The 11,173-nt window shown below is 43.5% G+C and overlaps 1 protein-coding gene across 2 annotated transcripts in view; it reads right to left on the bottom strand.

Moving 5' to 3' along the window:
• Positions 1–1,703: 1,703 nt before the first annotated feature.
• The window catches only part of Bmper (BMP binding endothelial regulator), a 253,526-nt gene continuing 244,056 nt past the window's right edge, over positions 1,704–11,173 (bottom strand). For both annotated transcript variants that reach the window (XM_041657223.1, XM_041657224.1), the window contains one exon: positions 1,704–3,071. In XM_041657223.1, coding sequence (XP_041513157.1) covers positions 2,890–3,071 — 182 coding nt within the window. In that variant the 3' untranslated portion in view covers positions 1,704–2,889. The remainder of the gene's footprint in view (positions 3,072–11,173) is intronic.

The following is an 11,173-nucleotide window of genomic DNA, read 5'->3' as shown; positions in this document are numbered from 1 at the left end:
AGGTGCCAACCACTCTGTCTTTCCTATGTGTGCTGGGAGGAGTTTTTAGCATCCTATGTGCAATCAGCAAGTTAGGACAGGGAGAGGCCTTGAACCTGAAAAGCTGGAGATTCCCAGCATGCTGCTGTTTTGGTAAGAATCGCCATCAGTCATGTTAAAGAGCCTTTACTTCTTAGTGCAGACATTTAGTAAGGATTGTACAATCGTCTTGACAGAAAGAGGAAAAGTACAACCTAAGCCCCAACTTGAATCAGAGCCGTGTGTGAACTTCATCAACGGGTGGTAAGTTTCCATCAGACTCAGTCTCCACAGCTAATAGCACAATAAAGAATTCTGCATGCACAGATAGAGCAGTTTTGACCCATGCTTAACCTCTTTCCTTACCTTGGGCCTGCTCTCCCTGCCCACTGGATGGAGCACTCAAGAAGGAAGCAGGACACTTTTATTTTATACCATCAAACTTTGGCATTTGGGTTTGAGAATATCCATCTAAATAAAGCAGGCCTTCTGTTAGTGAGTACTTGGTAAGCGTTAGTGATGGCCAAACTAGAGTCTGCAGATATAACCAACTCTCCCGAGCTCAGCTTCTCCCATTAGACAGGTGTCTGATTCCTAAGCCTATTGAAAAATCCTTTTCTCTATCTGATGCCACTGCCTTCTTAGATGAATTTTTTAAATTGTACAGGAGTTAAACTAATCCCTGGATATGTCACACAAACATCACATCAAGCCACCCAAAATGATGGAGTTGGTTTGTATTAAAGAGCCTTCCTCATTCGTCTACCACAGCTGGCCATGATTAGAGTGTTGGGAAAGAGGTCGGTTAGCCTTGGTGGGTAAGTTACTCAGTCCGGGAATGCATCACGAGCACTAAATAACTGCCCCCAGTTTTTCCTCGTGTATCGTTTTCTTTCCACAACCGTCTTTCATGAAGGAAAAACCCAGAGTGACCTAGAAAAGGGCTTAACCTCAACCTGAAGGAAGCCACTCAGTTTCCAGCAGGAGAACTCACTCCATCCTCCATGTCAGAAAGTACAATATACATCGTCTGAAATGTTTGAAAACTTCAGTAACCCAGATTACCGTTTACGAGTTTCTTGGGTCCTTAGTGACAAGGTTGGCCAGAGAGGTAGGAGTGTTCAGGTCTGTGAATCTCCACCCTGCTCACAACACAATGCAGCTGTGGTCCAGATAAGCAGGAGTGTGGCCTAGGTGCTGAAACAGCGTTTCCCAGGTAACAAACAACAAACCCCAAACACATTAAAGTGCGTCACTGCATTAAGTCCTGGACCGAGTCAGGCTGCATACAGTAGGGGCTGTGGGCAGGTCAGGAACAGAGTACAACAGCCAGCAGCGATAGGGCCAGATGACCTGGTGCCATCAGTCACATGACACTGAGATTAACTGTGCACAGACTCACACACAAGAAGTATTCCGGGGGGAGAGATGCAAATTAACACCTCAAGTGGCAGCAATGTATGTAAGATCAACATATGTGCCTTTGATATACAAGGAGAGTGCTTTAACAAATTTTCGCTATTTTCTATTATCTATTCAAAATGTGGTTTCTTTTAAAAGAAAGCTGATGTAGGCCATATAAGTGATATCTAAGTAAAATTATTTAAATGAAACAACCAGAGTTAATTTAGCTAATTTACAGAATACAATGCAGGACATCAGGACAGAAAAAAAAATGCATTTGCTTAAATCTTAAGCCCTTTATTGACTACAATGCAGAACGTTTTACTTTTTGACATCGGTGGGTTTGGTGATTTTTGGTTTTTGGTTTTGACATTTTTACACATTCAGCAGAAAACAAGAACCAATAACTCTTAGTAGCATCAGTAAATTAGAGCAAATATAGAAACAATTCTCTTTTGGAACGATGCTTCAACAAGCGGCCAGAAAAATCCCTCTTTCTTGCCCCAGACCTGCAACCCATGACTGTCCACAAGCGACAGTGGACAGCGGTGGTGCAGAACAGCCAAGGCTGTCACTCTGTACGTGCGATGGTGACAAAATGGAGATTGCCTCTGGCTACTGAGTGGATTTGCCATCCTAAATTGTTCTGGGTTTCAGAGAAATGACTATTTCCTTATGCATTGCGCAATGATTTTTCCAACTTTCTCCTCATGCTCAATAAAATGTCATCCGGACACCCTTGGACTTCAGTGCATGACATACCAATGGCCACATCCATCACACACGCATAAATAATGAGGAGACTCATGGGATATGCAAAAATGAAAGGAAATAAATTGGATTTTTGGCAATACCCTATTGAAAAAAATACATATTTCCTGGCAACTGTCCAGTTTTGGAAACAATGTCCAGCTATGACCCAGTGAGGCCTGAGAGCCTCCCCCTGGGTGTGCACTCGTTAGGGCCTGCCCCCAGTCGTTTTTCTCTGACATACAATCCAGTCTTTGGAAACATGAAATGCCCTTAGACAATGTATCCTTCTTCAAAAACCATCCCACTCAAAGATCCGGACCCAGTTCTTAAATTAATGCAGGCAGGCATGAGGGCTCTCAGGAAACGTCCTCAGAATGACACGATTGCAATGTGAAAGACACCTGATAGGTCTGCATGCCACCTTATTAAATTAAAAGCACCTGTATATTTATATGATGCATCCAATGGCTTAGATATTAGGATTCTAGAAATAATACATGTCTTATAGCAAAAAATATACATATAATAATCCACCTATAGTTTATATAAATGATGAAATGTTTTGAATATATCTATATATCTATATATATTTACACACATATATACTCTGTGTATTTGCGGAATCGGGCACACAAACACTACAGTCCTTCATTGGCTCTTCCACGTCAGTGTCAAAGACACTAGATTTCAAAGTCTTATGGACTGGAACAAAGGTCATCGCTGGGGACAGAGGACTGGCTTGATGCATCTTCCCTTATGAAGGACCAAGTTTGCTGGGCAGTGGCAACCTGCGATGCATGGCTTATTGCATGGGCCAATCTCATTCCAGTTGTCACAGGTCTTCACACAGCCCGGGCCACAGGTATCATACACAGCACCGTGTTTGCACTGAGTAGCTAAAAAAGAGGAAACAGGGTTGTGGTGAATAAAAGGTCATGCTAGCTCACCGTTCTTGAGACAAGTCTTGTGGGCTCTAGGCAACGTATAGACTCTGCCATAGTCGAAGTGCAGATTTCCATTGCAGTGAGGGGATAAGGAACAGGTAGCCTTCCTATGACCATAGACTTCACAACTTTTGGTTTTTTACAGACCTTACCTGGAGTCTTTTGAATGATATATTTAAAATTACCATAAGCATTGGCATTTGTCCATATTTAACTAATAGTGAACAGTATTACAAGTGTAACAAGTATTAAAGTGTAACAAGTATCACAAGTGTTACAAGTGTAACAAGTTCTGTGATGGCCCCCAGAATGCCTACAGCTCTAGTAAGAACCAAGCAAGCAAAGACATGGCTGGTCAAGCGTGATCAATTGTTTCCCACACGTGCTTCCATATGAGCTGTTTGAAACAGATTTAGGAATCATTTGAATGTTACCAACTACAGAATATTTTACTCTGGGGCAGGTGAGCTGGTTCCCCTGGGTCAAGGGATTGCTGTACAGACATGAGAGCTTTAGTGAAGGTTCCCAGCAACCCAAAGCTGGCTGTAGGAGCTCATGTAAGTAACCAAAGCACTAGGGAAGAAGACAGGCAGATCTTTGGAGCTTTCTCACCAGCCTGTGTAGCTGAGATAGCTAGCCACATAGAAAGACACAGCATTGACCTCTGTCCTTCACACACACACACACACACACACACACACACACACGTGCAACCACACACATAACATCTAGTGTCACACACTAACATTTGACTTCAAATTTGTTTTTTCATGGGTCCCTATTAAACCATGGTGTGTTTACTTAGTATCTAGTCTCTTACGGGTCCATATGACCAAACTAAAAAATTATTAAATATGAACAATTATCCAGCACTTGTCATCTGTCTGATTCAGGTCAGAGGTTGAGTTACTAGTGGCTGTTACTAGTTGTTACACTACACTGAAGCTTTGCTGACTCCCATGCCTGGCTCAGCCTCTTAGCTTTCTGAGGTGTCTCCTCAACTGTGACTTCCTACCTAAAAGAGCGTATTCTCTACACTTTTACATGGTCTTCTCTTCCCTTCTTCCTCACACCTACTTTGACCTGAATGCTCTAGTATAATGTAATGTAAGCTTGCTGAGAACAGAGCTTTCTGCCTGGCCTGTCACTGGAGCTTGAGAAACTAGCTCATTTAGGGGGATACAGAGCATGTGAGCTGTAAAGGCCATCGATAAATACTTGCTCAACAAATGAAGGAGGCTGGCGAGTGGCCATTTATGTTTGTCCCTATGAATCCTACCATTCCCCATTTTTTCTGTGCTGTGCTCTGTCCTCTATGGGAGGCCACAACTTCTTTCTGTGCATAGTTACCACCACCGTGAGATCAAAGGGAATAGAGAATGGGGAAGGTGCTCTCACATTGACTTGCAGTTGGTTGTCATAGGCCATCTCTCCTTTCAGAAAGTCTTCATTACAGGACTCTCTCTGTCCCCAGGTTTCAAGAGCTAATTTCTCGCTGGCCTGATTGGGCCAGAGGAGGTAAGAGCTTCTCTGTTATTAGAGCAAGATACTATGCTTCTCTATTTCTTTATAGCATATCCATAACCTCTAAAATACTTTGTCTGTTAAACATACTCCCTTCGATTTGAGTGTGCCTAGATGCAAAATCATACAGGGAATAAGAAAGCCGTTATTCTATCCCTTAGTGTTATACTCCCTGACATGACCTCTGTCCATGGTGTAACTTAACAATCCATTGGCTAAACTTTTCACAATTTACTTCTGCTCCTTCGGCTGTCAGAAAACACTTAGAGTCATCCACCATGATTCTAATCAAGCATTGAAATCATCAACACCACTGACCCTACCACAATCCAAAGAGTACAAATCCTAAATTCCCTCATCCCCCCCATATACATACACATATTCTTCCTTTGCCCTATCTTTCCCCCTTCACTCAGCCCTCTTCTCTCTTCTTCTCTCTCCCCTCCCTTCTTTTTTCTACCTCTGCTCTCTCTTCCTTCTCTCAACCTCACACCCCCTCCAGACTGTTAAAGGAAAAACTTTTTCTTCATTCTGATGTTAGATAATAGATGAACTGGGGAATAAGGAGACCAGCACTCTCTGCCTATAACACTAATGATTTGTGCATCTGTGATACCTTTTCCACTGAACTTTTCAAAGTTCTTTTTCCACTGATTATCAGAATATTGCATCCATTGCACATGCTTAATAATTTGGGAACACCCTAGCAGAATATCAGCCCACATGTGGTATGCATCAGTGTAGTTACATTTCTCTGAAACAATGGTGATCATAACTGGAAATGACAATTATTGTAGAGCTTCTGGATCACAGTTTAGATAAACTCAATTAGACCCTCTAAAGGTAATGAGGCGGGACCAGGATGTCAGTTATTTAAAATAAACGCTCCCCTGCCCACACAGACAGACTGGTGATTTTAACAATGCCATCAGTATGGAGATTTGCCTGTAAACAGCTTTTACACTCAGACTTCTGTCACCGCAGAGATGGACAGCCACTGCTACCAAAGTAGGGGCAAAAAGGAAGTTTTCCTATCATTGTCCTCCTCACACTCCACTGGGACACATCCTGGTCCACAGCATGAGCACTGTTGGTGTCTGGCTTGCATGGGTCATGAGCCTTCTTAGCTCCTCCACACACCTACTTCTGGCCTCTCATTGCACCCAGCCCTGTCGACTGTAGGTTTCTCGCCTATCCCCTCCCGTAGCTCCCTGTGCCATCTGTCTGCCTGCACATTCATCTTCTTCTCTGTTTGACAGAGCCATCCCCATGCTAGCAAACTTACTTTTCTCCTTCTGTTAAATGGCAAAGTTTACGGAAAAAATTATAGTCATTTTTCCCGGTTCTGTAATTCATTAACATTACAGACCCATCTCCCTCACCCTCCACTCTATTGAAGCTGCTCATTCTAGAGTTTTCACCAGTCCTTATATCTCCTGACATCCTGGCAGCTTTCATTCCCCCAAGAGCCCACTCGGTCATTTTGTCTATTAGGATTATGACCTTGTGCCCCTCTGGTCCTCGCCAACCTCTTACAGATGAGATGCATTTATCTCTTGGATGCCTGTGCTTGGTGTTGGCACTAAAGACTAAAATTGCCTGGTACCCTGTTCCCCTGACATTCTCTCGTCCTCTTCCCTTTCCATCTCCAACTCCAGTTTTAGCCCTGTTCTCCAGTTATACAGCTCTATTATCATCGGCTCGAACTCTTCACCTAATCTAATTTCTTATCTTAACTCAAATGTCACCTCCTTCAAATAGCTCCTGAAAACTGCCATGTGCTTCTTGTCACTGTGTCTCACAGCCCTGCAACTGCTCATTTGTTTGAACTGTCCAGCAACAGTGCAGTTCTGGTGTGTATGTGCATAGGTGTGTGTGTGTGTGTGTGTGTGTGTGTGTGTATGTGGGTGTGTTTGAGTACGGAACTATGTGAATGTGAGTGAGTGTGTGAGGATTGTGTGTATGCATGTGTATGTAAGTACGTGTTGTGTGAGTGTATGTGTGTGTGTTTTGTTTAAACGTGAGCTGCACTGTGTTCCAAGCTCTGCAGATGTGATTCTAAGAGAAGCTCATAGGATTCCCCTGTAGCTCTTTGGAAACATATCAGCTTCTAGTCACATGTCTCATGATTTGTTCTGAGTGTGCAGCGAAACCCGCACAGGTATACACTTCAACCATTCTAGGAGTCACCATGACACACAGCTGAAAGGCATGAACTGCTGATGTCTGGGCTCCTGAGGGCAGAGCCCTTACCCACTATAGCCCAGAGTTCTGACACAGGACCGAGTATAGGCAAACACTTCAGTGAGCTCCTACTACATTGCTTGTTTATCTATTCTCTCCTTTGATGGTTTCATTCTAATGGTATCTAACTGTTAACTCCATTCCAGCATGGGCTCCCTTTGGCCAATGTTCAAGTTCATTTCCACACTCCTGCTTCCTTGCTGCCTTTTAGATCTCATCCCCTCAATGCCTTGTCCCCTTCAGCTCTTGCTGGAGTTCTCTTAGAGGGACATTTCTCAGAAGAATTTCCTCTTCCCATGGCCTCCCTTCCTTACAGCTAGGACCTACTCCGTGTCTTCTGGTCTGTATTCCCAATTCTTTTTTCGAGCTCCACCACTTTGTTCCATCAATGCCCCTTATCTTTCCCATATCAAGAACAGAAGTATTTTGCAGTCTTAGAGTAGAAAGGAGACCGCAGAGAATGAAGTAAAAGGACCAAACAAGATGTATCATAAAATATCATCTTAATTTCAATTAAAATAAATCAACAAACACCTATCGGGTATCCACTACATGTATTCTTTTAAGCTTGGAGAGCAGATGTGATCCGGATTTCATTTCTGACATCAAGTCACAGAGCCAGGGGACAAGGACACAAGCAGATTCGTCATATGATGTAAGATGCGCAGTCCTGGATAGTGACACCAAAAATACTGACTCAATATTGAGGGTCAAGCGGGGATTGAGGGACACTAGAGAAAACAAGGCCACTGAGGTACTAGAAAGTGAGCAGAGGGCTGGAGACATGGTTCAGTGTGTACCTGGCACATGCAAGGCCCTGGGGCTGAAGACCAGCAGTAGGGACTTGTGAGACCACAAACATTAGAAAGAGGTTCCCACGCACAGAGGGACAAGAATCAGACATTAGCGTGGACAAGATCAGGAAGCAAGGGGGCAGTGGTTGAATCAGTGTGCATGGGAAGAGGGGACGATTCTGACTTGGGAGGTGAGTAGGCTGAGGAAGAGAACTAGCCCGAGGCCAGAGAAGACACAACGCCCTGCAAAGAGAAAGCTTTGATGGCTTATAACCTGCAGGATGACACTATCAGGTTTGTCTTCATTTCAGCACTGCGGCCAGAGGATCCTAGAAAGTAGGTACCCACTGGAGCCCTAGTTTACCCTCTGTGAATCCATTTGTTTTTCAAGCTCGTAAAAGACAATTTTAAAATACACATATGATTTGGTTTGTACAAATGCCTTTGCAAGATTTCATTTAGTTAAGTCTTTTTTTTTTCCTTCAAATTTGGAAACTGCCAACTTATCAAGACTTAGTACTCCTGTATCCCCCAGGGACATCCATCAACTACAGGACACATAAAGGTGTTAGTGCAAGTTTATCGATCTGTTCAATAAGCCACTCCCTGTGATGTCTGGAACTAGGCTGCTTCTTGACTCCACTCTCACCTGGATGCCAAAGGTCACAATGCCCAACTACACCTCTTGAATTCACAGGAGACATCCAGTCAGCCACAGAAAAGTTTGAGATTTAGCATCAGAGCAGAGTGGATGTAGGGGAAGAACCAGAGACAGCTGTGAGTTGTGGAGTCAAACAAGGAAGAAGAGAAACCACTCAAACAGTGGTAAGGAATGTAACGCTGCTCTTCCCAGCACCTCTCCCAGCTGGCAAACCTGCTGGCACATGTACAGTGACAACCACTGTCCGCCATAAGGTAGGTGGCAGATAGCCTGCTAAGGATGGCAATGTAAGATCGGAGAGACAATACCCTAACACATTTATGGACTTAGAGGGTCCTAAGAAACAGCTAGTAGTAATCAATCGACTAATGCTAATAAAGTCCCCGCTGGCACCCTGCCTGGGCAGCACACTAGAGCTGAGCCTGTTGTTGGGCCCGCAGGTGAGCCAGCCCTGAGGGCATGCGAGGTGATACCCTCTACCCCATGTACCCTACAGCAATCCGGAGAGGGCCTTGCACATTGACTGGGCAAAACAGTAAAGTAGGCCCTGGAAATGTGAATGTGCGTAACCCGGATCTGAGGGCTAAGAGCAGGAGAACTGGCCCTGCTCCTTGCTGTAGGCTGCATTGGGTTAGTTAGCTGATGCCATGCTGAAGATTTCCTCCAGGTAGTGATGATGAGGGAAAGCAAGCAAGCTGACCACCCTATCTACCACCCAGGCCCAGAACCAGGGCTATGAGGTGGCCCACCGCAACATCTACTGAATCTATGAACTGTTGGAGCATGTGAAGGGGACGAACCTACAGATCCAAAGCAGCAGGATCTCCACAACACAGGAAACAGCAGGATATCTAAGAGGAGTCCCAGTGAGAGCCCATTATGGGTGGAGTAGAAGAAACCAGAGCTCTCCAGCCAGACCAATGACTGACTCCAGGCAAGGACAGACGAATGGACTAAAGGGTAAACTGTGCCTCAACGGCCACACTACAGCTTCCATGACAAGGTTCTTCTTTCATCTTTGGTTTTGCTTTGTTTCTTTGTTTTGCTTGGTTTTGAGTTTTTCTTTTAAATTTGGTTTTGTTTGGTGGGAAAATCTGTTAAATTTTCTTTTAAGGTCACAGGGTGGATGTGGAGAAAACAGGAAGTAAGTGGGATTGGATTACATGATGTGAAATCCACAAAGAATCAATAAATGTGTGTGTGTGTGTGTGTGTGTGTGTGTGTGTGTGTGTAAAATCAGATCCAGCTGTATTCACCCTCATGCTTTAATTCTCTTGGTCCTCTGTATTCCTACAATGGTATCTCTTAACTTTGGAACCCTGCTTTCCCATTTTCTTCTTCTATTTCTATAAAATTTTTAACTGTTCTAAGTCTCAATATCTTTATCAATAAAACATGGTGGAGTTCATAGTGTTACCACATCCTTTTCATGGGCATGAGATAAGATAAAATACAACCTAAAATTAGAGTACACTCCTCAGCACAGGGAAGGTGCTTAGAAAATAACAGAATCTAAAGATAGTTGTTACTAAACATGTAAGCATTCACTCTAGCTTGTAGCACTTCCCAGGCTGGCTTGGAATTCCAGCCTCCTTCTTGGCATAGGTGAAGGCAAGCCAGCAGGAGGGACAGTGTTAAAATCCAGGGGGACTTTTACAATGTCACTTGTTCACTCTGTTTCTTGCCTCATTTGTTTCTTATTTCTTCAGCTCTCAAGTTTTTCACACTAGAAATCACTTTTCTGCCTTAGTAGCCTTAAGTGCTATCATGAGTCAGACCTGGAAGCTGAAAACAAGTAAACTGCATTTTCAGTCTTCAATGTTCTCGATGGATTCAAATAAAGCTCTATGAGAGATGCATCAAGCCCTGTAAGTCTATCTTTTCAATGTGCCTACTGACAATCTGTGAAAGTCTGTGGATGTGTGCATGCCTTTGTGTGTGTGCATGCATGCCTTTGTGTGTATGCGCGTGGACAGCATTGTCTGCTCTGATGGAGTTACATTTCACATAGATGACTCTGCTAATTTTGAAAGGTAAATGGAACCTTTCAGGTGACAAGCAAGCCTGCCTCTACCCTCCTAACAGCAAACACAAGCTAGATTCATTCCTGTTTATAATTCAAGTTATTTCCCAAGGATTAGGATTTGCCCCACCTGTAACCTGAACTTCAAATCGTTCTGTACTATCTCTTCCAGGAAATGGTAACCTTTTATCTCAAAGGTTATTATGATAACCTGTTGTTATGACCAACTTGTTATGACTACCTGACAGCCATGTCTTTGTTTCAGAAGGCTACTATGACCAATTTGTTATGTTTATGTTCTGCTACTGTAACCCCACCTATTTGCCCACCAAATTTCCTTTTGGACACCCCCTACTCCTGAACTATAAAACCCCTCATCTCATCTGTGTCTAATGCTGATCTCTTGAACCCTGCCTTTTGGAAAAAATAGACCATAAACACAAATTAAGGGAAAAAAAAACTTGGTTTGGCTTGTTTGTTTTACTTAATTTGGCCATAAGCTGGATCAGTGGTCTTTCTCCTCAAATCTGTGGAATTAACACTGAAACCATATTACTTTTCTATCACTAAAATGATTTTAGCTTCAGAGATTCAGTCCCTAAAATAAAAGTGTGTAGGGTTAAGCCCAGCCTTAGGGGGCGTGTTTGCCTCGGGCTAATGTTTACCTATAAATTTGCTGAGGGTGCGCCCAGCCACCCCTTCTGCTTCCTGTTCTCTGTGGGAACCGAGGTACTGTAAGTATTTCCCCCATTAAAGCTGTATATATTTTTTTACAATCTGTCTGCATTCATTTACGCCGCTACAAAAG

This window comes from Microtus oregoni, unplaced genomic scaffold (genome assembly GCF_018167655.1).
Source record: "Microtus oregoni isolate MIOR12 unplaced genomic scaffold, Mior012 000008F_ref0000371, whole genome shotgun sequence".
Taxonomy (NCBI): Eukaryota; Metazoa; Chordata; class Mammalia; order Rodentia; family Cricetidae; genus Microtus; species Microtus oregoni.
This window is presented reverse-complemented; position numbering and strand designations above follow the sequence as displayed.